The 27,917-nt window shown below is 42.4% G+C and overlaps 1 protein-coding gene across 1 annotated transcript in view; it reads right to left on the minus strand.

Annotated features, from left to right (window-relative positions):
* cubn (cubilin (intrinsic factor-cobalamin receptor)) overlaps nt 1–27,917 on the minus strand; it is a 100,074-nt gene that overhangs the window by 40,071 nt on the left and 32,086 nt on the right. Inside the window, exons 23-40 of the mRNA XM_028569959.1 lie at nt 27,033–27,222; nt 20,658–20,818; nt 18,822–19,003; nt 17,802–17,958; nt 17,352–17,542; nt 15,996–16,155; nt 14,982–15,163; nt 13,237–13,405; nt 10,905–11,086; nt 8,477–8,633; nt 6,855–6,971; nt 6,582–6,695; nt 6,075–6,203; nt 5,794–5,926; nt 4,384–4,589; nt 3,259–3,440; nt 1,617–1,809; nt 602–799 (exon numbers count right to left, since the gene is read on the minus strand). Coding sequence (XP_028425760.1) covers nt 602–799; nt 1,617–1,809; nt 3,259–3,440; nt 4,384–4,589; nt 5,794–5,926; nt 6,075–6,203; nt 6,582–6,695; nt 6,855–6,971; nt 8,477–8,633; nt 10,905–11,086; nt 13,237–13,405; nt 14,982–15,163; nt 15,996–16,155; nt 17,352–17,542; nt 17,802–17,958; nt 18,822–19,003; nt 20,658–20,818; nt 27,033–27,222 — 3,003 coding nt within the window. The remainder of the gene's footprint in view (nt 1–601; nt 800–1,616; nt 1,810–3,258; nt 3,441–4,383; nt 4,590–5,793; nt 5,927–6,074; nt 6,204–6,581; nt 6,696–6,854; nt 6,972–8,476; nt 8,634–10,904; nt 11,087–13,236; nt 13,406–14,981; nt 15,164–15,995; nt 16,156–17,351; nt 17,543–17,801; nt 17,959–18,821; nt 19,004–20,657; nt 20,819–27,032; nt 27,223–27,917) is intronic.

Here is a 27,917-nt window from a genome sequence, read left to right on the forward strand (position 1 = left end):
TATTCCTATTTCAAAGTATTGTGACAAAAAGCAGTCAAATTAAGCATAGGCAGTGATGTCCTACTTTTTAGTCTCGAGTAGTAATGTTCCGACAAACACTGCATACAATTTAAACTAGAACTGCAAGCAGTTATGAATGTCCAAGCCTCCCCAGAGCAAGTTGTTCCCGACCCGCAGAGCCCGCGAAAGCGGAACCCAAAACTGGACGATGGCAAAACAAACGGCAGTAAATATTGCAACCTGTGACGTGTTTCAAATGCAAAGTTCCCATTTACATTCGTTGGGTTAAAGGCCAAAACATGTCTACCTCGATTATAGCGCCCCACTAATCTGGCCAATCTTCACCAGATTTGGTACAGAGCCTCAGCGCTGAATGGAGAACAAGAATTTTCACATTTTTTAACCGAGCAAATTTATTCAAACATTTAATTTCTCCAAGTCCATAATTCTGATGACATCATCCATGATTTTTTACTCAGGCCTTAAAAAGCTCTTCACAGGCTGATTTTGAAGTTGCTCTGTAAATTCCAACAGCGCGAGAGGTCTAACTTCTCGTTATTTTGTTGATTACTATCTTATCCTGTAGGGTGTCATGGCTTACCGTCTCTGATGACGAGGCTGTCAAAGTAGCAGCTGGGGTAGTCCTCCATGTCCAGAGACAAGAGGTTCAACTCTACGATGGAGCCAGGAGAACGTATCAGCCAGGTACACTCCTGGTTAGGAGGGTAGCTCTCAGGCCAGCCAGGAGAAAAGAGGAAGCCAGGAGTCTCCCCGGCCATTAGCAATCCACCACATGCACCTGAGAGAGAGACATACAGACATACACACACACACACACGCACACACACACACACACACACACACACACACACACACACACACACACAGATGCATGCATGCACACACACAAACAGATGCACACACACAGAAAGACAGACGCATATACACACACACACAGACGCACGCACGCACACAGAAGCATGCGCACACACACACAGACAGACGCACGCACGCATACACGCACACACGCATCCACAGTCAAGCAAACACACACACGCACATACATGCAGACAGTCACACACATGCACACACACACACACACACACACACACACACACACACACACAGACCCGCACGCACACACAAACACACACACACACACACACACACACACACACACACATAGAGTTCTTTCAGGTGCTGCACATACTATTCTGAAAATGTATGACCATGCAGATATCCATCCAGATGATAACAGATCATTATTCATACAGACATACCTTTGGTGCACAGTGGACTGGTTAGGATATAGTTATTTACCCTTCAGTTCATAAATGTAATTTTACTTTTCACATTCACTCAAAACGTTTTCATGAACATAATCAAAATAAGTAGACAAACCCCTTAGCATATATTGCAGTCCTACTCAAACGTCACAAAAAAACAGAAACCATGGGCAAATTAAAGGAAAGGCTTAGTGAGCTGTTTAGGGTTAAAGGCATCAGGATGCCAATGTGTCCGACATTTTGAATTACTGGTCTTTTTGTTGAGTGTGCAGAAGCAGAATGCATGTCCACCACGTTGTGTGCTTTATTTAAAAGAGCTCGCTGTCTGACCTGGTGGGATAGTGGGTGGTGGTCCAGAGTCCTGGACAGCAGTCCATTCGAGGAGGAAACCTCGCCCCCCCACCACTGAATCTGTCTGGAACTGCAGGGTCAGCGTGCTTGCAGAACTTCTAATGGGAGGGGGCAAGGCCAGACCACAGAATGTTCCGATGTGGAAGTAATGAACACTGGGGCCGTCAAATATCTGGAGGGGAAAAAAAGGATCGAGGGCCGAATGAATGAGGGAGTGAGAGAGTTTAGAAAACCATCACACAGCTAACTTTGTAGAAGGCACAGTTAATGGGTAACTACTGTTTTTTTAACCCTATTGTTCTATGATTTTGTGTCTAAGTGACCGATGGTAACAACAATCCATGACATTGGTCCAACGACATCGCTGCAGTCGGCAGCAGAGAAACAAGCTACAATGTAAGTTAATAGGGCTTGTATTTACCTGTATTCACTGACAGACTCAGATTATTATTCTAAGTGTCTGACAACATTATGGAAAGGATTTCTAAGGAGGTCAACCTTTCTGTTAAAGAGTAAGATCCTTTTTTTAAAACATAAAAACATCCGCGAAATTGCGTTCGCTAAACCCACCAGACTCCATGTAAATAAACAGTAATTTTAGCATCATAAAATACACTTCATTCAACATCAACAGAAACAAAATAAATTTTGGGTCATCTTTCCACTTTTCCAACCATCACAACTCTAACCTGACTCCGCCAGAAGGATTGCTTCGCATTTGCTCGGCATATCCATTTGGGAACTTACCGTTGGAGAACTTTTGGGAAGGGGCAAAAATACTGGTTAGTTGATTGGATAAACCATTTGTCTATCACCACCTATGTTGGTGATAGACGGGCCCAATCAACCAATCAGATCAGCGAAGCGTATGAAAATACAACCACAAGCCCCTGCTGCTGCAGGCAAAGCATAGCTCGTTAGCTCAGCAAGCAAGAAACATGTCAGTAAAGGATATTTGCCGTTTGTGTAACGAGAATTTACGAATAAAAGACACCATTTCACGTTCCCGGTCCATATTCCAAAAGAAGGATCCAAGAGAAAAAAGCATTAGCGAGCTAACCACCTAAACCCGCCTCAAAACCAACGCTGATTGGTCGGTCGTTTGGCAAACGGCTCCAAATTTTCTCTATCTCAAGATGCCAGACTGATCTGCGAGTGGAAAACTGGAGCTCGCGAGATCAGGACGGTCTCACGAGGCTATCACAACTCTAGTTTTGGTTGAAATAAACACATAGTTTACAGATTTACATGTGAAAATATGTTGGCTCTATACACGCTAAAAGTATTGTTTTTGTAAATGGAGTCTGGTGGGTTTAGCGCTAGCGACCTCAGAGCTTTTTCTTGTTAAACAGAAAGGTCTCAAAGAGGTTTTAAAGGTCTATCTCTGTAGGGATCCTTAAAACAGCACTTTTAGTGGACCAAATAGACGATGCACATTTGCCCCATAGGGTTACATTGCAGCCCGGTCTGTGGCTGCCAGTCACAGCGTTCATGCTTAATACTGGCTGGACGAATGGCAAAGATTGTTGTTCCTATCAGTCACTTAGACAGAAGTCTGACTGTTATTGTTACAGGTTTAACCAAGGATACAAATGTGATTTCACAGCACGTGCAATCTTACTTTGAGATGGTCGTAGTAGCAGTTTTGCAGGTCCTCTATGTCCATGTCCAAAAAGCGGATCTGGATGTAGCTGTCCCCCTCCACAGTTATGGTCCAGCGGTAGTGGGCATTGTTGGGGTAGGTTCTGGGATACAGTGGGGATGCTATCTGACCAAAGTCCCCCACCACATCATTACCATACACTGAGAAACAGAGAGGAAGTCAAAGTTAGATTTCTCATTCTCTTTCTCTGTTTTCGTTTCTTTTTTTAATTGGTCAGACTAAACATAACTCAACATATGAATAAACAGACCTGTACACAACACAACTTAACGTACATTGAAACAATTACATCAGAAAAGATATTTCTAGGACTAATGCCAATGAGAAGGGGCTAGTGCGTGAGTTAAGAACATGCAATAGAACACAAGACTGTCCTCCCCGGAAAAACGGCCACATAGGTCATGTGTACAAGCAGAGTATTACTAACATTATTAACATATCAAGATTCAAGATTCAATATGTTATTGCCATGCAACTGGTGCTGACCTTCCACCAAACAACCTTTCAAGCAATTCCGCTGTCTCAGACTAATATCTAATATCAGAATACAACCCTGAGAGTCTCACTAGAGTCGGCGAGCTCCCGTTGTCTCCATCGTTTGGTGTAAGGTCCTAAACCACAGTCCAATCCAGTCTTTTTCCCCAATCACGTGAACATTGTCAGCAACCAATGGGTGCGCTCCCTCCAGCACCAAACAAGAAGCAGCAAATGGCTAGAGCCAGTGGTGTTTATTATTTCTATGGCGCTGTGCTCAGCTAAATGCTAAATAGGGGTAAGTTGCCGATTTTCAACCCTTCTGAAGCGAGTCATCCTACGGGAGTTTAACCGGCAGATAAACACAGACCTCCAGGTAGTGGAGACATTCACCTGTACGGCAGAACACAAAATCTGAAAACTTTCCTTTAAGTTACCAGCTAACGCTAGCGGTAGGTAGCTAGCTTGGTTGTAGTCTTGCAATGTGTGACCCTGTAAGATCCCCAGTCTTTACATGTTATGACAATCTTTAACGTTAGATGCAAGAGGATTGTCTTTAGATGTGAGATGGTGTCCGACTTTAGTCTTTTCTACAACGCAGACACTCACAGTGTGAGAAGGTGGCTCTGAATCCCTCTCCGCTGATGGCTGAGTCTGAGACAAACTTAACCCACAAGATGTGACCAATCACAGAGGTGTAGTTGGAGGGGAGCGAGTTTCCACAGAAGCGACCAACCAGATGGCCGGTGGAGTTGCCTTCTCTGATTTCCAGGTAGTCGTTTTGACAGCCAGAGTCTCCCTGAAGGTGAAAGACACTGAACAAAACACAAGCAGACGGTTACTGATATGGAAAATTCAATTCAATTTTATTTATAGTATCAAATCATAACAAGAGTTATCTCAAGACACTTTACAGATAGAGTAGATCTAGACCACACTCTATAATTTACAACGACCCAACAATTCCAGTAATTCCCCCAAGAGCAAGCATTTAGTGCAACAGTGGTGAGGAAAAACTCCCTTTTAAGGAGAAACCTGGGACAGACCCAGGCTCTTGGTAGGTGGTGTCTGACGGTGCCGGTTTTCACAAATTCATCACTAGAGATGTAACTGTAGCAAGCATCTCACTATCACCAGCGTCATCCACATTCATATTTAGACCCAACAAATGATATATTTAGATACAAAAAGCCTGGAAGTCAGAAGTTAGTAAGTGCAAATAGCTGCTATGGAGATGATACACCGTCTCGTCTCGTCCCATCGGTGTGAACTGGCAGCTTTCAGAACGCTGCAGAACCGACGGGTTGCAAGTAGCTGGAAGTATACACTTGTCTCGCTCTCGAATTGTTGGTCTGAACTGGACTTTAAGGCGCTGCGAGACTGACCATCGAAGCATTGAATATTCCACTATTCTGGGTCACCCCTAAATCTTTAGCCATCTAAAAAGCATGTTAGTGTAAATTTCAGACGCAACCTTACTAGCCTGACGTCGTCCTACTCAGATTCTAGTCAGAATATGAGTCTGATACCGCTCCATTGGGCTGTGATGTGGGGCGTGTTTCAACCGAACCAGGAAAGAAAATGCCTCTGCACTCAACTGGATAGACCTACAACCAATCAGAGCAACGGAGACGGACGTCACAGAAGCTGCAAGTCAAAGGGAGGCTTCGACGGAGCAAAGGCAGAGGCGGCAGTTTCCATGTCGTGCGGACGGGTTTGGCAATGTGTATACATACATGATCGCGGTTCTCTGTTCCTCTTTTAAAATGAATGCGCTCTCGATATCTTCTATAACAGACGCGATGGAGGAATCTACACATCTCAATTCTCCAGCGGGAGACAAATTCAACCCAAGCACTCTTTTGGGATGTGGTTGATTACATTACTGTTACATAATCTGTCCATCATCGTATAAAGCCTGCCCTGACAATTTGATTGGTCCGAGTGGCTCTGGTTCGAGCATAGTTGCCCCACAACGGATCAAGTCCAGACCGACTGGCATCCAGGCTACAACCTTACATGAATGAGAGCTGGAGACGGTTCCCTGGCGAGCTTCTGATGGTCCACACACACTCCACATTCGGCGGATAAGCATCCGGATAGTTTGGGCTGTTGAACGCACCGCTCTCCATCACCAGATCTCCTCCACAACCTGAGCAGAATGGGGGGAGAAGAATAAGTTGTTCCTGTCAGTGTCAGTGTGTATGCATGAGATCGTTCTGACTCTGAATTTGCAGTGACCAGGTACTATTACTATAGTGTGTTTAGCTAGACCGGTGAGCAGTACTGCTGTGTCTTACTGGAGGTGGATGCTGAGTACGTGGCTTGGAACCCTTTTTTGGAGACTGACACGTCGGTGACGAAGTTGACCACCATGGAGTTACTGAAGGATGTCACTGGGTGAGGTATTTCATAGCCACAGTAGCGCCCTGACAACATTGGACATCACATGTGAATTTGAAATGAAGGCTACACGTTTCTCTAAGAAGCAGTCGACTTATTACATTCAGTCATCACATACTGTGTCTTGATACTTATAGTTGAATGTATTTGATGTACGTTTAAAGGATATTTTTTACCATCGTCTCAGGTAGTGCACCTGAATCTCATTCTATGTAAATGCAATGACATAAAAGAAATCTTATCTTATCTGACTATTTTGAACATAATGTGCCCGGGAGAAAACAATTGAACACAGCACACAGTGCAGGCATACACATCCAGGCTGCTCTCTCACAAACAGCCACCCACCCACCCACCCACCCACACACACACACAGGGTCCGCTCAGAAACATAGTATAACTACCTATAGACGGCGCCTGGTAATTGTCTCCATCCAGGATCTCCACTGCATCATGGGAGCAGTTGGAGTTAATCCTCTCTAACTCAAAGTCGGTGAATGACAGGGTCACATGGTTAACTGGCCACAGAAAGAAGGTCAAAGGTTAAAAGAAGGAAGCCTTTTGTGCACAAGGCCATATGTATACCCGATGACATTGTCAATGATCTCTCCAGGATAAATAAGGTTGAATGAAATACAACAGTACCATTTTCTAGTCTAATGGCGTATGCAACTTACATGGTTCCTGTGCTCTGATGATCCAACTACAGTTCAGATTGGGTGGGTATTGTCCTGGGTACCGTGGCGACGCAATAGCCCCACCAATATCATCCGCCGTGATGGTTGCACCACAAGCTGTTGGAAACAAACAAACAAAATCACATAGTGTGTGTCTTCCAGCCCTCGGCCATCACAACATGCAAGTCAAGCCGGTTGACTTTAGGGTTGGGTATTAGGAACAGACCAATCATCGGCCCTGGCCGATTTTGGGCATTTTGAAGATTATCTGTATCGGCGTTTTATTTGCCTGACAACCAATAAAGTTAATGAATTAAAAAGTGTTCTACTTGGATTGGCTACAGCCCTGTGTCTGTCCTAATTACTTAATGTCCTGCCCACAACACTATCTGACTCTCTGTTACTGGGGATTTTTTAAAATAATTCATTAAAGCATTTAAACAAAGTTTTGTGTTAGAGTTTGTAACATTCCAAAATCTTAATTTTGACTTAAATATTTTCATTTTCACTGTAAATGCACATTGGTTCCAAATATCGGTTTCATTAACTACTAATAATCGGTATTGGCCTTGAAAAACCAGTATCGGTTGATACCTATTAGGTATCTTTTTTTTTCGATATCGGTGCTAAAACGATACTTTTGAAACGGTGCCAGTGCTAAAAAAGAAAAGAAAAGAAAATAAGAGCACAAAACAACAGCCGGTGACATTATAGAACTACTTCAAATTCTGGCTTTTTTTCGTGTTCTACCCACTGCCGCTTTGAGCTTGTCTTGCATAAAGCAATGGAATGTTGCACAGCTGTGTCTAGCAGCAGGCTCATGTGCCCAGTCTCTAAATGATGCTATGGTGGTGAGCAGATTGTTATGTAAATTGAGATATAAATCACTAGAATTCCTTTAAGTTTGTCCAAATCCCTGTGCAATGTTTATGCTTCTTCTTTTGTTTAATACTTAAAGCTTTAGTGCGTAACTTTTTGATATATTAATGAACGTCTGTTACATTCAAGCCATTGCCAAATGAGCTGCTACAAAGCTAATTAAGACTATCAGCTCCACACAACTCTCTCTGGATTTCTCAGCATGACTATGTTCAGGAGATTGTGGCGTCCCGTGACTTTCCTGCGAAGAAACTCGAGTGAAGATAATGACCTCTTCTGAAGAGTCCATCATGTTTTTTTTAATCCTCTGTGTCCTCTTTGGCTATTAGCAACTGCGTGGAGGACGGGTGGGGGGCTGAGTAAGCCCTGACCGCAATTGGAGGGGGCTGACAGTTTTGTTGTCATTACTTAGAATTCCTGGGGGAGACAGAAACTACGCACTATAGCTTTAAACTGAAAGTGTATGGGACAGTATTGCATCATAGGTGCAATCTGCCCGCACTGACTTCCTGTGTGTTGTAATATTATAATAAAATTGTAATAATTTGCTTCAGTTGTGGAAAGTGGATTCATCTTTTAATCTGTAACACCTTGTCCGATATCAGTTTTGCACTTTGCATGCCCTTACGGTGACATGACAGTCGTCTGAGACAAAATAAAATGTCTTGTGATGTTAGCAGCAGAGCAATTCTGAGATTTTGAAAGTCTAAGTGATAGAAGCATAGAGGTTAATGGAGGCCCACCCTCAGAGAAGCGAGCACTGAAGCCCCGGTGGCTGAGACTGGAGTCGGACCGAAAGCGGACATAGATGGTGTTCTGGGTGGAGGTGATGGGGGGAGGAAGAGTGGTGCCACACACATGGGCGAGCAGAGCAGAAGAGATGCTTGGACCATCATGGATCTACACAGGGACAGACATATGGTTTCAGTAAAACCATGTGACTTTAAATACTACGCACAAGCACTGCAGCATAAATGGTCATTAATGGTTAACAGCACAACAAATACACAAACAAGTCACTTTACCACTGCCTGTCATTCACACACATGCACGAACACAAGCATTCACACACACACACACACACAAAAACACACACACACACACACACATACACACACACACATACCCAATATACTGTAATAGTAAGTTAAATCCAGGCGACTTAATGCAAATCGGGGGGGACCAGCTCGACTCGCCGCCTCTCGAAAACTCACAAAAAACTTTTAAACTGACAACTGTCGATTAAAACAAACCTCAAGAACAGCCTTTTTTCATCTTCGTAACATTGCCAAAATTAGGAATATCCTGTCTCAAAACAATGCTGAAAAACTAGTCCATGCATTTGTTACTTTCAGGCTGGACTATTGTAATTCCCTACTGTCAGGATGCTCAAATAAGTCCCTTAAGACTCTCCAGCTGATCCAGAATGCTGCAGCGCGTGTTATCACAAGAACTAAGAAAAGAGATCATATTTCTCCTGTATTAGCTTCTCTGCATTGGCTTCCTGTAAAATACAGAATTGAATTTAAAATCCTTCTCCTGACCTAAAAAGCTCTAAATGGTCAAGCACCATCATATCTAGAAGAGCTCCTAATACCTTATTGTCCCACTAGAGCACTGCGCTCCCAGAATGCAGAGTTACTTGTGGTACGTAGAGTCTCTAAAAGTAGAATGGGAGCCAGAGCCTTCAGTTATCAGGCTCCTCTCCTATGGAACCAGCTCCCAATCTGGGTTCAGGGGGCAGAAACTGTCACCTCATTCAAGAATGAACTTAGGGAGTGAGGAGTTGCAGTGTCCACCTAACTGGCCCACCTGCTTCTCTTCATAATTGTTAGATTAATAACATATAACAAAAGTAGAGGGAGGCAGGCCAGCACAGCCCGATCCGGTAGGGGAGAGTTCTAAGCCCGAACAGGCTACCTCTCCTTATGACCTGTCTCTCTTAGTTACGCTGTAATAGTTTTAGACTGCCGGGGGACTTCCTTCCTTCCTTTGACACACTGAGCTGCTCTCTCCTCTCCCTTTCTATTACCATTTGTGTGCATCCGTCCCAGAAATGCTTGTTACTAATCCTAGCTTCTGGGGAGTTTACTCCCCGGAGTCCTTATGTTTTTTCCCCCAGCGTATTTCCTTGGAGAACGTTGGCACCAAGATCCTGGTTCCAGCTGTCACCGTGGTCCTGCTGCACTCCCTGCTGAGCTCAGCGGTGCCCTGCAATGTCATGCTGCTTCCTGCTGAACCCTGCTGCTTCCTGCTGAACCCTGCTGCTTCCTGCTACGTCCATCCATGCTCTGCTGGGCCACGCTACATCCTGTAACGCCCTGCAGCGCCCTGATATGACATGAACTACTACGACTACCATTTGAAGTCACTGTTCCATTATTAATGTGACTATTATCGCCACTGTTCATCATATCCCCAACCAGCCCGTCAGACACCACCTACCAAGAGCCTGGGTCTGTCCGAGGTTTCTTCCCTAGAGGGAGTTTTTCCTCGCCACTGTCGCACTGCTTGCTCTTGAGGGAATTACTGTAATTGTTGGAATTGTTGGGGCTTTGTAAATTATAGAGTGTGGTCTAGACCTACTCTATCTGTAAAGTGTCTCGAGATAACTCTTGTTAGGATTTGATACTATCAATAAAATTGAATTGAATTGATCTAAAATAAAGACAAATGTAGCAACTGTAGCTCATTTCTCGCATAATATGCTTTCAGAAACACATTTCGGTGAATTATGTTCATAAAATAAGGAAGGGTTTCCAAACGAGCATCCATGTTGGCCTGTTTTGTAATTCTGCTAGTGGCAAGCCCATCAAGCGTCCAATGCTGGGAAACGGGGCCATCCCACCCATCAAAAAACCACCTGCGTGGACCATAAGACTTTTTCAACTTCCACAGGAATCATGGAGCCTCATGATGATTACAGTTATCCAGGTTATGTAAATAGTAGTGGTAGTACAGTAAGTGACTTGCTATGTAAAAGATATTTCCCCCTTCACTGGACAGGCTGCATCAATGAACTCCTCAGTATTTACCCTTCGTCAGTGATTAAAATGCAATGAAAAAACACAAATAAAATAGGGGCTGGGAGCTCTAACAGGTCAGCGGTAAAACACAATTGCTTTGACACAACACTCTTAAACTACAAATGTTTGTAAATCAGTCACTCACAGCTACATAGTCCCAGGAGCAGTTGCTATGAGGTTCAATGTCCAGGTCAGAGAAGTTGAAGAGGACACGATGGTTGGGATCCACGCTGATGACCCAGGAACAGTCCACGTTGTTGGGATAGCTGCTAGGATACGAAGGAGAATGGATCTCCCCTGATGGAGCGGTGACTGGGCCTCCGCAGCCTGCAGGGGGAAAGGACAGGTGATTTACACCTTACTAAGCCTGCTGGTGAAAAACTGTCCAACTTGTCTCTGATCTGCCAGGTTTTCTCAAATAATGGCCAGCATCCAAAAAAAAAAGAAGTCGGCCCAAATACAGGTCAAGTGAAAAAAAATAAGTGCCTGTCAACTAGGCATGGGCCGGTTATCTGTTTCAAGGTATACCGCGGCTTGAAAAAGTCACGGTTTCAAAACTGCTAAAATATTCTGTCATATCGTTTCTGCGGAATGAGCTGTGTTTTTATGAGTTGCCAAGGACAGAAAGTTCAGTTTAGAAATCCGTCTCCTTGCCAGTGTGCAGTGTTTAAAAATGAAAAAAACATGGTGTTCACTGGAAAGAAAGTTGGGTAACACTTTACTTGAAGGTATATACATAAGAGTGACATGACACTGTTATGAACACACAAATGTTAACCCTAATACTAACCCTAACTCTGACTATAACCCTAACCATAACTCAAAAACCAAATGACACTTACTAAAAGAAGTGTTATGTCATAAACGTTTATGACTTGTTTATAATGTTAACGACACGTTCATGACAGTGTCATGTCACTCTTATGTAAATACCTTCAAGTAAAGTGTAAATGAAAGTTGTTGTTTTTTACCCACACATTTCAAAATAATACATGTTGAAGCTGTTGCAACCGTGATGTATTTTAGCTGAAGGTTATCATACTGTTAGAATCTCATACCGGCCCCATGCCTACTGTCAACTAAGCCTACACTATGTGGGGCTATGTAAAGCATCTTTGGGGGGTTTGAAATTTCACTTTAATTTATTCTATTCAACAACATAGTCTTGCTATTTTCACCCCCTTTGTCATTCCGGATCACTCATCTTAAGTGTTATTGTCCTGTGTCAGTATCCCAGCCAAATTGCATTATGTAGTAACGTACACCCGCCACCAGATGGCAACAGCAACATTTGAAGTGCTATAAGGAAACAAGTCAAACACATTCCTGCAAATGTTTCACAATTAAAAACTTTGGAAGGGATTATGTCCACTGAAACCTCTTAAAGTAGAACTAAAAATCTTTTGTTTTGTTCATCTTACAACAATACACAAATGCCCATTAATATATTACAAGAGTTTATTTTGTCACTGAATTTTCTTCCTCCTGTCCATACTAGCTGGAAAGAGGTCCCTTTTTTAACGTGATTCCAATGTAAGTGATTGGGGGTCTTGGGGGTTAAAGTTACGTTCAGCTGAAGCTAATATGAGGCTTCAGTAAGTTGTAAAAAACTAATTTGAAACTATCAAAGTTTCCAAATTCATAATCTTTCCTACCACCCCACCAAAGAAGTAAGTTGGTACTAAAAAGACTAACTTTGGAAGATACCAACTTTATTGGTCTAATTCAGACTTTTGAGACCTCGTATAAACGGTGGATTGTGTCCACATCAGGACGGAGGTACAATTACAGAGACAAAAAATACTCTTTCAATATACACGTGACAGACATGAAAAGTGAAACTACCTTAATGCACACAGGGTTTCTGCACTCAAAGACAAGTTCGCCAGTTTTTCAGAGCTTGATGTTGGCAAACGCAAGTTGCTTCTGCTACGACAGCGTTCTAAGGCCATTGTAGGAAAAAATAATAATGTTACGGACCCAGAAGAGAGGGATATCCCCTGGATTGCCCCCCCCCCCCCGAAATCTACGCCTATGTATTTATTGCTTCTATTCTCTTAACATTGAAAAATTCTATCACATTGTAAAGCTCTTTACTGTGCAATGCATTCCCACTGTATTTGTATTTGTAACCCTCATTTTTAAGTGCATTTCTATTGTATTGTAATTGTATCGTAGTTTGTTGTATTGTACTGTATTAACAGTAGTGTTTTATGTTGTAACACCTTAATTTCCCTGCTGGGAATTAATCAATATCTTCTAACAGACTGTTTTTTTTGTCTTATTTTATTTTATTGTATAATCTTTTTTATTTCAGTCGGTGTGCTTTTCTTTGCCCTTAACTCTTTTTACTTGACTCAAAGTCTGCACAAGAATCCCTATGCACCTCAACTGTTTGGTGTATGCACAAATGGCAAATACAAATCTTGAATCTTGAATAGTGGCATATGGGCATGCACTCAGCGAAGTCCACCCACCTCCCTGAACTTCGGCCCAGCTGGTGTTGAAACCCCGGCCGCTGACGTAGGCGTCAGACTTGAAGCGCACTGTGAGCAGGTTGCCGGTGCTGGAGACTTGCATAGGGCTGGATGTGGTGCTGCACAGCTGGGCCAGCCGGGGGGCCAACAGGTCCGGGCCTCCGTACACCTGAGGAGAAGTCAAACGGTCAAGTCATCTTTATTTATATAGCATATTTAAAACAGCATAAGCTGACCCAAAGTGCTCTACAACCAGGGCAGATGGGGTGAAGCCTCGATTCACAGATAAACAACAGCAGGCTACATAAATAAAAAAGTACATAACAAACACAACAACACAAAATGTAATACAAAACAACTTGCATGATGAAACCAACGTCAGAAAATAAGGTAGTTAGGAGAGCGAATTAAATTTGGAACGGCTTAAAAAGCAGTATAGGGAATAAAAAGACAGCTCAGGAGATGACTTGACAGAAGCCAAGCAGCCTCAGACTTCAATAAAAGCGAAAGTGAAAAAAGGGTCTTAAATTAGATTTAAAATTTGAAGTCGTAGAACATGCCTTAATATGGGACGGTATTGGACTATGTTGTTTACTGCTTCAAAAATAATCAATTTTACACTATAAGGGTAGCTTTGGTATTTTTCAACCTGGACCGTAGTTTCCCATGTTTTTGTGTCTAAGTCACCGATGGGAACAACAACTTTTGAAATTAGTATTGAGCACGACGGCTGCACCCAGCAGCATCGATACAGAACTGAACAGTAACTACTCGGGGAATTGCACCGTCAATCTTGGTCCACTAAAAGTTCTGTTTTTGCCACTGACAGGTTCAGATAATTATTCTAAGTGTCTGACAAAATTCTGGAAAGGATCCCTACAGAGATAGACCTTTTTGTAAAAGAGTAAGATCCTTTTTGTTTAACACAAAACAGTTCCAACTTGCGGCCCTTTGCTGCATATTGTTCTGCCTCTCTCTCCCCCTTTCCTGTCTAAGCTGTCCTGTCCAATAAAGGCCTAAAATGCCCAAAAAATTATCTTGTAACATACCGATTGAACAGATAGTCTAGCTAGCTGTCTGGATTTACCCTGCTGAGATCTGAGGAGCAGTTAACCATAGTTCCCAGAAATCCACCGGAGGTTAGAACGCCAACACAAAGACAGAAGAAGGGGACGGACATCCGGCCGAAAATGAGGGACATCCGGCGGAATTTCGAGTGGAACGTGAAGGATATAGACTAGTGTAGATGTTCTGTTACATTAAAGCCAGAGGCTGACTGCTGATGGGTCAAGCCTTCAGTGAGCAACGTGCACGGACATGAGGCACTATTCTGTTTTCTGTGCCAATCGCCATTTCTTCTTCTTCTCAAGCATTAAAGCAACACCAAAGCACTTTTCCTCTTCGGTCCCCCCTACAGGTTGGAAGCGGAATTGTCCATTACCGCTGTCGTAATGTCTCATTTTGTCTCATTCGAACTACAGATCTGCTACCCGATCTGGCAAACTTGCATAGTGCGGTTATAGGCGATAGAGGGACTCAAGGGGAATGCAGAGTTGATGAACCACTGAAACCATTTTGGAAACATTATTTTAAGGTACAAAAGAATCTTTGATGTTGCTTTAAGTGGCAAACAGCGGCATGTACTGCCCCCGTGGAAGAATTGCATCCCCCGGTAGCGTCATGTTTTCAGAATTGTGGTACCGACTTGCTACTGAAGTGACGGTTCTCGTGACATCATATCTTACTTCCAGCACATCGTAGTTGCAGTCTTGGTGGAACTCCACATCAAACTCATGGATAGTGAGGGTGATGCTGCTGCCAGCTGACGTGCTGATATACCAGATGCACTCCCTGTTTTCTGGATACCTGTTGGGGTAGCCGGGGCTGTTGAAGGAGCCACTGGGACCAGAGAGGACCCCACCACAACCTGCAGGGACACACAGCTAGTCAGGGGGGTATAAAGAGTCGGCTTCAAATTGTTCTAACCAGGTGTGTAAAAACGTCACCTAAAACCTAGTCTTGCATTGCCAGACCTGTCTCCACAGTGCTGTGGAGTATGGTCTGGCTACACCACAGATGCATTCTGGGATACACTCTGGGTTTATTTGCATTTCTTTAAACCAATCACAATCATCTTGGCACCAGGGGCGATTTTAGCCCTGTTGATTTAGATTTAGTTGTTTTAGCCCTAACTTGATCCCGGCACCCTTAAAAAATAACTGCTAAAAAAAATAAATAAATAAAAAGTCTGTGTGAATCTATTGTGAGCTAAGGAGTTCTGCTCTAGGAATAAACCCACAATCTAGACACCGAGATTACTCAGACTTCAGAGCCAATTTCAGAAAATAGTGCTTGTCAGCCATTAGTCAAAATCACACAAATCTCTAATGTTCAATAGTTATTGATACTGCATTTTGGAAATGTCTGCTTTTTTCCACTGATTTCATATGTAATACCACCTCACCTTTATAGTGATGGCCCTGTAGCTCAGCATTAAAGGAAGTTCTCTCAGAATTGTTGGTGTCTTTCTAGTTACATAATTCAGTGTTTCCCCTACCAAGATGGTCCAAAATGATGTTAAAATGCACAGTAAGCACAGTAGAAAAACGTAAAATGTGTATGTTAAAAGGGTTCCAGGCACCCTTAAAGCTCTGATCCTAGAATTGTCCCTGGGCGGCGCTTAGCTCCGGACGCAGCCACTCAAGAATTACTGCTATGCATGTCAAAGTAAAAATCCACAACAATCATGTCCTTCTTACCATTCTGGTACCACATCATCTGGAAGCCCGGCATGGACACAGAGCCGTCTGATCGGAACACGACGGTGAGAGCTGAGCTTGTGGTGGTGTTGGCCGGGGGGGGCGTGGCTCCACAGTAGGTACCAATCAGAGGGGCTTGCACGTTTGGCCCATTAAAGAGCTAGGACAGTAACATTTGGAGGAAGTGATAAGAGTGCAGTGTTATACAAATAGGGCTGCACGATATGAGAAAAATATGCGATAACGTTGTTGAACATCGCGATAACGATATTACTTGCGGTAAATGAACAGATATTCAAGTGTTCTCAATTCTGCTGCTTTCAGTGTCCTGCTAAAATACAACAAACTGCTTGTTGGATTAAATCAAATGAAAGGAAATCACTTAAAAAAAGAACAACATTTTTAAAGTGCAGTTTTCTGCTGATATTTTCTTTCAACTAACAAAAAAAATAAAAAATCTCTGAGTGTATATCGCGATATGTCGCAGCCTGTATGCGCCAGTTGATATTGCGATGACGGTAAAAAAACAATATATTGTGCAGCCCTAATACATAGTCACAAAAAATGTATCTGTATATTATGGGTTGACAAGAAATAACAGGAACACCTAACAGTATAATATTATGACAACATTGAACGTGGGACATCTGAGCTAGGGTCTTAAAAATGGAAGATTTTTAAGTTCACTACGGAAAGATGTATTTAATTGTACTGCATATGTTGCAGGTGTTCTTGTCAGTATATCTAGCCACTCTGAACAAAAGCGACAGTGACAATAATCAAAAACCATCAGAACAATATCACGTAGGGCGCGTCAGGTCCACTTCATACATTATTGAAATCTCCCGACACAGTGCCAGGATCAGTGGGGACCTAACGGTAACTAATATTCAGTGTTTCTCTATGGAGCGGACATTTGGAATAAATCAGCTGTAGGGCTGGGCGATATGGACAAAATCAGATATCCTTATTCTTGTCCAACTACATCGATATCGATATTGCGACGATATTGTGGGGATGACGATTGTTGCTTTCACAAAATATTTTTTTAGAATGGGATCAGTTAGATACATAATCATCAATAATGTGGTAAACAGCGTCTTGTTTTATAAAATTGGTATCGTTGAGGAACCGGTATCAAAGTCATGGTATTGGTATCGGTACCGGTATCAAACATTTCTGAACGATACCCGGCCCTACTCCCAACATGGCGCTTCAGGTGTCACACATCAGCAATACACGTGGTGCATACAGCAGTAAATATGTGGATTACACATGGTTTACAGTGCATTGCTTCACTGGGCGATATGTACGAATGGTTGATGAGAACAGCCTGAACAGTGTGCATCTGTGTACCTTGATGTAGTCATAGGCACAGGAACTGGAGGTGGTCTCCAGTTGGAAGGAGGTGAAGGTGTAGTTGACGGTGTTTCCACTGCTGGCCTGGATGGTCCAGCTGCACTCTGAGTTGGCTGGGTAGTTGTTGGGAAAGTTCAGTGACTCCACCACTCCTCTGTGTCGGCCTGAGATGAGCACGCCGTGGCAATCTGAAAAGAAACACAACCAAATAGGGTTTTTCCTGGCTCTGAATGTGCCTTTCAGGGGGCGGGACTATGCACGGATGTTAGCATTACCAGTCTGCGTATAGTAAAGCATGACTCTGTGTTACCAAATTTTACAGAAATCTTTGCATTTATTTACCTGTTATGTCTGACAATTTGATAAACAAAAATGTATATTATGCTTGAGTAAACTAAACCCCAGTTCACTGTGTGTGTGTGTGTGTGTGTGTTAGTGTTTTCGTACTGGAGGTGTATGATGCCAAGAAGCCTCCTGCGCTGATGCTGATGTCAGTGCGTAGCTTGACGTAGAGCTGATTGCTGGTAGAGTTGATGGTGCCGGGCAGTTGATTGCCACACAACTTGGCCAGCTCAGGAGAACTGCTGCTGTTACCATCATACACCTGAACCAACACACACACACACACACACACACACACACACACACACACACACACACACACACACACACACACACACACACATGCACACACACACACACACACACACACACACACACACACACACACACACACACACATTAAGTGTTGCAAGAAGGGAAACAAGAAAAATGACTTTAATAATTGTTCGATTGCATTAGCAAATAGATAAGGAAAATTAAAAGAAGAAAGAAAAACAAAATGCAAAAGACTTTGGAGATTCTTGTGGCGCAGTACATATATAAGGTCATATTTAAAAGTATACTAAAATCAGACAATCAACCTGTAACCTGTAATTCTCTGCATGTTAGCGTCACCAACTGTTGGTGGAATCTCGTTAAACCAAAAGGACTGTGTACTTACTGGGTCACCCACATACAGATGTGTGCGCACAAGCACACAAGCACACCCACAGGATCCTGACAAATGTGGCTCGATGGATTTTTAAGCCCCCAACATCAACTTCAAGGCACCTAACCCCAACCTTAACCCTAACCCTAACCACTGCCTAATCCTAGCGCCTTCCAGGCAGAGCTGCCTGGAAGACGACGTTGGGGGCTTAAATGAGGTTCTCAGAGGGTTAAATGAGGTGTACGTGAATGCACCAAGGAGCCACACAGGTGACTTCAGGGGGGGCGGGAGGATTTTCAGTTAGGCTGTGTCTTTAGCTGCATGCTACCAGCTGGTGAGCTACGCTACATGGAGGGAGGGTTTGGGGGCGTTGTTCATGTTGCGAGTTGTATGTTTTGATGTGTTAACATTTTTTTTTAAATCAACAACAAAAAAATGCTTAGTGCACATCACACACTGTGAGGTACAGTACTCACAGCCAGGTAATCAAAAGAGCAGGAGGAGCTGGACTCCAGGTGGAAATCAGAGAAGGAGAGGAGGAGCCGGCTGCCCTGGCTGGTCCTGATGTTCCAGTAGCACTCAGCGTTAGGGTGGTAGGGCAGGGGGTAGTTAGGGGAGGAAAACCCTCCGGACGCAGTTGTCAACATCCCGCCGCAGCCTTGGGAATAGGAATGAAATCAAATGAGCAGGTATAGGGAAAACAAACAAAGACATTAAAAGTGGTGTAGAGTGTGTGCTTAATATGGCTTGAACAAACAGTGGTTTGTTAGAAGTGGAGAACCATGCCTCTAAGCATAAACTGCCCACCATCCACTAGGAGACTTTGAACAGACTAAAGTGTGACACCATCTCACATCTAACGTTAAAGACTGTTATAATATGTAAAGACTGGGGATCTTGCAGGGTCACATTGCAAGACTACGACTAGATTCATTTTGAAAGCTTTAACCAGGCTAGCTAGCTACCGCTAGCGTTAGCTGGTAACTTAAGGGAAAGTCTGCAGATGTTCTATTCTGCCGTACATGCAGATGAATGTCTCCAGTACCTGGAGGTCTGTGTTTATCCGCCGGTAGAACTCCCGTTGGATGACGCGCTTCAGAAGGGTTGAAAATCTGCAACTTTCCCTCTTTAGCATTTAGCTTAGCACGACGCCATAGAAACAATAAACAACACTGGCTCTAGCCGTTTGCTGCTTCCTGTTTGGTGCTGGAGGGAGCGCACCCATTGGATGTTGACAAAGTCCACGTGATTTAACTTCACTACCAAGAATTCAAACTTAGGACATGTGTGATTTTGTCTGAACGTCCAGGCGGTAAAAAGACTGGGACTGAGTTTTATGACCACCTTACACCAAACGATGGAGACGACGGGAGTGCCCCGACTCTAGCATGACTCTCAGGATTTCATTCAGATATTGGAAATTTGTCTGAGGTAGTGGAATCGATTCAAAAGTCGTTTGGTCTAAGGTCAGCGTAAGCTATTCAGGTTATGCAGCTGACTTGTGGATTACCTAGCATGCACACTAGAGATGTTCAGATACCATTTTTGCCTTCCTAAGACAGATTCCAATACCTGAACTTGCTGTCAAATGTCATGTCATTTAGCTGACACTTTTATCCAAAGCGACTTACAGTTGCTTTACAGTATATATCAGAGGTTGCAGGCCTCTGGAGCAACTAGGGGTTAAGTGTCTTGCTCATGGTTTGATTGACACATTGGTTGATGTATCACAGTGGGAATCCACAACCCCCACACCTAAGGCATGTGTCATATCCACTGCACCATCACCACCCCTAACTTGCGTATTGGCTGATACCGATAACCGATCCGATAAGAGTGTATTAAAATATATATATATATATTTTATTATGTTTTAACAGTTGTATACTAATATCACTGTATGGAGGTGATATGATTGCGGTCATTCTTGTTAAACTCTTTGTGAAACATGAACAAACACAAACAATGAACACTGTAGAACTTTCTTTTACTATCCACTTTGACAGCGAATCATAACGGAAAAAGAACGTAAATAAACTACGTTGAAGTAGATTTTCTTCAGGGCTAAATTGCGTGGTATCGAATCCGTGCATAAACTCCAGTTCTCGCCGAAACTGATACCAGCATTTTAGGCGATATTGGAGGCTTTTCCAATACTGGTAGCAGTATTGGAACATCTCTAATATAATGCAAACTGACATTAAACAGTGTACTTTTCCCGGGTGAACGTTTGCTCCCCTAGCTTGTAAAGCAAGCCAAGAAGTAATTTGGAAAGAGACGCTATTGAACATGAAAAAACAGTGCCCACTCACCAGTCTGTGTGCCATCCCAGTGGGCAGTGAATCCACGATACGTGGCGCTGAAATCGGAGCGGAATCTAATCCAAAGACGATTGCTATGGGAGACCAGAACTGGAGGCCCTTGGGAGGCACAGAACCTACCAATCAAGTGAGATGTCTCGTAGCCCCCGTCCCTGCAAAAGGCGGTGGAAGTTCAGAATGGAATTGGCCACATTGAATAAAGAAAGACACAACAAGCGCTTGATTAAAGTCATTTTCTCCCAGTCTGCTTGGTTTCCTGCAACACTAACTCTGCTGTCACTTCACACATTACCATTGTCTTTTTGGAGCAGGAAACATGATCACGATTATCACGATTTAGATGTGTGGGGAAATCCAAATGAAAAACTGATTTGCTCTTCCTCCTCAATTCTGTAGCTAGACTCTTTGAAATAAGTCCTTCCCTATACATCAGCACAATCTAATTAAAATGTCTGTGGAGGAACTTTAGTCACATATGAATGGGAAGTAAGCCAAGGACCCCTTAACAGAAAGAGAGACGGAGAAGGGACCCCCCTACTACATATATTGTATAAAATGAAGTTGCATATTAAACTGGGCCTACAATAAGGTGTAGGGTGTCCTAAAGCCTTTACACATACCTTTTTTTGCATATGAATACTAAGCTATTAAAATAGCCTAATAGTTGGTACAGTGAATCCTTAAGATGAACTGTATCTGTGGATGGCTACGTCAGTGACTACCTTACCTATAGGCCAGTAAGCCTATCAGCAGTGGGGATTTATATCTGCTAATAATATGTTGGATTCATGTTAAGACCTAACAATAATTTGGAGGCCCACCTGCATTGAATCTGAGGATGCCCTAGTTGAAGATCCTTGTTCTAATGTGTCGGAGTATGTGCACATATGCACACAGCATATATATGCCCTAAACACCTCCGAACCTCATTATCTAAAGACATAGCTACTCTGGATGGTATTGCCTTGGCCTCCAGCACTACTGTCAGAAATCTAGGGGTTAGTTTTGATCAGGATATATCCTTTAACACCCATCTAAAACAAACCTCAAGAACAGCCTTTTTTCATCTTCGTAACATTGCTAAAATTAGGAATATCCTGTCTCAAAATTCAATTCATTTCAATTCAATTTTATTTATAGTATCAAATCATAACAGTCTAAAACTATAACAGCGTAACTAAGAGAGACAGGTCATAAGGAGAGGTAGCCTGTTCAGGCTTTGAACTCTCCCCTGCCTTTCTTCTATTAGTGATGAGTAATAGTCTGATCTGGCCTTTCTTAGGGCCTTCCTATAGGTTTTGAGACTTTCTTGCCAATCCAAACGAGAATCTTCCACTTTGGTGGAACGCCATTTACTTTCGAGGTTTTGCGAGATTTGTTTTAATTTGCGAGTTTGGGAGTTATACCAAGGTGCTAGTTTCCTTTGCTTCATCATATTCTTTTTGAGGGGAGCAACGGAGTCTAAAGTTGTCCGTAGGCAGGTCGTAGCACTGTCTACAAATGTATCAATTTGAGAGGGACTGAGGTTAACATAGAGGTCCTCTGTTATGTTAAGGCATGACATAGAGTCAAATGCTGTTGGAATATCTTCCTTAAATTTAGCTATAGCACTGTCAGATAGGCATCTAGTGTAGAAGCTTTTATCTAATTTAGTATAGTCAGGTAGTAAGAATTCCAAAGTAATTAAAGAATGATCTGATAACACCGAATTCTGCGGAAATATTATTAAATCCTCAATTTCAATACCATATGCCAGCACAAGGTCGAGGGTGTGGTTAAAACACTGCGTCGCCTTGTGAACACTCTGACTGAAACCGATTGATTCTAATAATGAGTTGAAAGCAGTACTAAGGCTATCATTGTCAACGTCCACATGGATATTAAAATCACCTACAATAAGTACTTTGTCTGATTTAAGGACTAAACATGATAAAAACTCTTAGAATTCAGATACAAATTCAGAATACGGACCTGGAGCCCTGTAAATAACAACAAATATAATTGGCTGTAATGTTTTCAATTTTGGATTGAAACGATGCTGAAAAACTAGTCCATGCATTTGTTACTTCCAGGCTGGACTATTGTAATTTCCTACTATCAGGTTGCTCAAATAAGTCCCTTAAGACTCTCCAGCTGATCCAGAATACTGCAGTGCGTGTTCTCACAAGAACTAAGAAAAGAGATCATATTTCTCCTGTATTAGCTTCTCTGCATTGGCTTCCTGTAAAATACAGGATTGAATTTAAAATCCTTCTCCTGACCTACAAAGCTCTAAATGGTCAAGCACCATCATATTTAGAAGAGCTGCTAATACCTTATTGTCCCACTAAAGCACTGCGCTCCCAGAACACTTACTTGTGGTACCTAGAGTCTCTAAAAGTAGAATGGGAGCAAGAGCCTTTAGTTATCAGGCTCCTCTCCTATGGAACCAGCTCCCAACTGGGTTCGGGGGGGGCAGAAACTGTCACCTCATTCAAGAATGAACTTAAAACTCTCCTATTTGATAAAGCTTATAGTTAGGGAGTGAGGAGTTGCAGTGTCCACCTAACTGGCCCACCTGCTTCTCTTCATAATTGTTAGATTAATAATATATAACAAAAGTAGAGGGAGGCAGGCCAGCACAGCCCAATCCGGCAGGGGAGAGTTCAAAGCCCGAACAGGCTACCTCTCCTTATGACCTGCCTCTCTTAGTTACGCTGTTCTAGTTACGCTGTTATAGTTCTAGACTGCCGTCGGACTTCTTTCCTTCCTTTGACACACTGAGCTACTCTCTCCTCTCCCTTTCTATTACTATTACTATTTGTGTGTATCCCGTCCCAGAAATGCTTGATACTAATCCTAGCTTCTAGTTTCCCCGGAGTCCTTATGTCATGTTCAAAGACAATCATGGGGCACTACATACTTCAGTGTTTAGAAAACCTACTGACAGGAACACTATTCTTCATGCTAGAAGCTTACACAAGTGGTTGAAGGAAAATGTTCCATACGGACAATTCCAGCAATTCAGGAGAATTTGTGACCTAGACAATTCATTTGAGTGTAAAGCAAAAGAGATGACGTCACGTTTTAAGGAACGGGGTTATAAAAACACAACCCTCCAGGTAGCATACAACAAATAGGATATCACTTCTACAAAGAAATCCACCTAAGCCAACAAAAGATAGACCCATTTTTGTTACCACATATAGTACAGAGGCAAACCAGATTAAGAGAATAATTAGAAAAAATTGGGGTATTATTGAAAGTGATGAGGTGCTTGGCCAGTTGTTTCCTGAGCCACCTTTGGTCACTTTCAGGAGATGTCCTACAATTCGAGACAAACTGGTCCGCAGCCATTTGAAAACAAAAGGCCAACAAACTTGGTTGGGATCTAAACCCAAAGGGTCATATAAATGTCAACACTGTAATCATTGTACAAATGTATTACAGTCTAAAACCTTTGTTGATACTATATCCCTAAAACAGTTTACTATCAACCACTTCATAAACTGTAAAACGGTATATGTTATATACAGACTGGAATGCCCTGAATGTAAAGTGTTCTATATAGGAAGGACTAAGAGGCGTTTACAGGACCGGTTGGCAGAACATAAATATGCAATTCGCACGGGCAACATGAACTATCCTATGGCGAGGCACTACAGGGAACACCATAATAGTGATCCATCGACCGTACAGATCTGTGGAATTGATCATATTCCATTGTCACTGAGGAAAGGGGACAGACAAAAACAACTAAACCAGAGAGAAAGTTTCTGGATTGATAAACTGCAGGCTACTAGTTATCCAGGCCTAAAGGAAGAGCTTGATCTCAGTGTTTTTCTCTAAAACTATATTGTTTATTTTTCAATTGGGTCCATTTCTATTTGTATTTGTGCTGTACATGTTTTGAATGTAACCTTGATTTGTAGTCAAATACACTGGTCTAATTAAGACCAAGGAAGACATATAGTGGTCTTTATAATCCTACAACTCTAATTAATTTGACTATTATCGGCACTGTTCATCATATCCCCAACCGGCCCGTCAGACACCGCCTACCAAGAGCCTGGGTCTGTCCGAGGTTTCTTCCCAAGATGGAGTTTTTCCTCGCCACTGTCACACTGCTTGCTCTTGAGGGAATTACTGTAATTGCTGGAATTGTTGGGGCTTTGTAAATTATAGAGTGTGGTCTAGACCTACTCTATCTGTAAAGTGTCTCGAGATAACTCTTGTTGATGATGATTTGATACTATAAATAAAATTGAATTGAATTGAATTGAATGTGCACTATTTTACAGTATGGGATATGCTAATCTAAAGCCACTCTAATGCCACACATTTCTTGCTGTGTAATCATCCTGCAAGACGCATCTAGCCTGCCAAGTTTGGGTTTGATTTTTAAGCGACACCCCGCAGGCATTACACTTTTCCATCTAGATTCTCTGCTTGGCAAGCTGTCATTTCAGACCAGTGGATGAAAGCCCACTTGTCTGACAGCCTGTTATCCAGAAAACAAACATACATTGCCCCAAGTCTGGCTTCAAGGCTGGTCACTCAACAGAAACTGCCCTTGATATGGTCAATCATGACAGACTGATTGCCAAACTGGAGGCCTTGGGGGCAGACAGCTCCACCTGTAGGTGGTTTAGGTCTTACCTATCAGGGAGCGAACAATTGGTGGTTTTAGGGGGAGTACTGTCTGACCCTAGTGTAGTTGAATGTGGCGTTCCACAAGGAAGTATCCTCGGGCCATCCTTATTTTTAACATACATTAATGATATGGCAGACTCCTGTTCATGTGAACTATTTTTGTACGCTGATGACTCGGCACTTTTAATGACTCATAAACAACAATCCACACTAAAGAGTACCTTGAGCTCAGAGCTATCTTCTGTAAACAACTGGCTGATTGACAATATGCTGTCACTACATTTCCGTAAGACAGAGGCCATCTTGTTTGGTTCAAAATACAGATTGAACAGATGCTCGGAATTTAGGGTCATTTTGAATAATGTTGTGGTCAGTGCAAAAACGTCAGTAAAATACCTGGGTTGCATCCTAGAAAACAACTTGGATGGCAGGAATATGGCCAATAAGGTCTTGAGTAAAGTCACGGGGCTCACAAAGTTTTTAGCCAGAAATTCTAAATTTTTAGAACGGTCAACAATGATCATCTTAGCTAATGCATTAATTTTAAATCACTTTGAATTTGCATGTAGGTCCTGGTTTGAAGGCCTAACAAATAGACTCAAAGGGAGGCTGCAAACAGCAGAATAAATTAATAAGAGTAATTCTGAATTTGGGCCATAGGTCTCACATAGGTAGGTCACAATTTGTTGAGCTCAACTGGCTCCCTGTGGAGTCTCATGTTACTATGTTAAGACTGACCATGATTCAGAAAATATTGTTTGGTAGTGTCCCAATTTTTTTGTCGTGTCTTATAACTAAGGTAAAGGACACACACAATATTAATACTCGTGGCAGCATATCTGACCTGTGTCCTTATAAATTTAAGACAGTGTTAGGGAAAGGAACATTTGCCTATATGGGGGCAGTTCAGTGGAACAAGTTAGATTGTCATATTAAAGTCATTTCCAGCCTGAACTCTTTTAAAAAGAGCATCAAGGTCTGGTTACTAGAGAGGGTTGCGGAATACATTAAAGGGCAAGTTACTATTTTTATTTATTTAAGAAAAATGTTTTTATGTTATGTCATTGAGTATCTTGTCTTGTCCTGATGTGTGTTGAGGACCACAATGGAAATAAGTCTTGGACTTTATTGTGTTTTTATCCTCGATAGTATTTGATGTCCTTTTATCATGTGTAAGGCACTCTCTTACAATTAAATAAATCAAATCAAATCAAATCAAAAACTCCTTGCTGTCACTGAGCAGCTTCACATCGCTAGAACAACCTCTCTCTCTTCCATTATCATCCTTCTGGACCTTTCTGCTGCCTTTGACACAGTGAACCACCAGATCCTCATTTCGACACTCCAGAATCTGGGTGTCTCGGGCTCTGCGCTCTAATTGCTCACATCTCACCTGGCAGACCGAACCTACCGTGTAACTTGGAGAGGATCTAGCTCAGAACATGTCTTCCGACTACACCTCGGATTAACAAAAAAAAAATAAAAAATCTTCAACCTGCACTTTCATATGTCTCTTTGTAACTTTGCTTATTTAAAGCTAATATACTTGCACTTACTACTTGTTGTCTGGAGTTTGAAGCTTCACAGTTGACGACGGGCTGTTCGGACAAATATACTTTTTCGGTCCAACGGGACATTTTTTTGGACAATCGGAGCTTCGCAATTATGAGCCATCGGAACAGGGGCATAGCATCCCAAAGATAGTCAAATTCTACAACTTTATTTCATCCTTACCTGATCTCGACAAAGTCAAAGCTGCACGAAGGAGGGGAGCCCTCCAGCTGAAAGTCGCTAAAGTTCAGCATGATCTGCATGTTGACTTCCACAATGATCTTGAAGATGCAGTCTCTGTTGTTAGGGTAGTTGGCAGGGAAGTTGGGTGAACTGAAGGACCCTGTAGGGGAGGTGAAAGTCTCACCACAGTCTGATGGGAGAGAAGGAGGGGGGGCAGAGAGAGAGAGAGAGAGAGAGAGAGAGAGAGAGAGAGAGAGAGGTTTAAACCTTGTGTGGTCTTCCTGTTGACCATGCAACTTTTTTTTTTCTTCTGGGTCAAAAGTTAAAATTAAAACTTTTTTTCAACGTTTTGGTCGTCTTTTTCAACACTTTAGTTGCCTTTCCACCGATGTGTTTTGTCACTTCTGCACCTTTTGACATTTTTGTGTTTTTTCCCCACATTTTTGAAGCTTTTTCCAACATTTTTGTCATTCTTTTATCTTCTTTTTTTTTCAAATGCTATAAAACTCAATAAAACACCCAGATTCAATTAAAGTAGTGGACCGACTTGTGAAGAGTGTTGTACGGAACCATCCAGGTTATTTTTATTTTTTTTATTTGGTTGAGAGAAACACCAAAATTTCTGATATAGAAACTTTTTTGAAAATGAGTCAAATTTGACCCGAGGACAACAGGAGGTTTAAGCACAACCTTGTATTCGGAGTACTGCATTTTCATTTCATCCAAATAAAAAAAATACCCTGTATGACTTGGAAAACTGCACAAAAATGCTGAGATTGATGAAAGTCAAGCTAGAAAAAAAATCAGATGCACCCTCCACGGCTGTACTAAGTGATTTTTCAATACCTGGGACCCATTAATAAACTATGTGAATAATTTACCCGG

This window comes from Perca flavescens, chromosome 22 (genome assembly GCF_004354835.1).
Source record: "Perca flavescens isolate YP-PL-M2 chromosome 22, PFLA_1.0, whole genome shotgun sequence".
In the NCBI taxonomy this organism is placed as follows: Eukaryota; Metazoa; Chordata; class Actinopteri; order Perciformes; family Percidae; genus Perca; species Perca flavescens.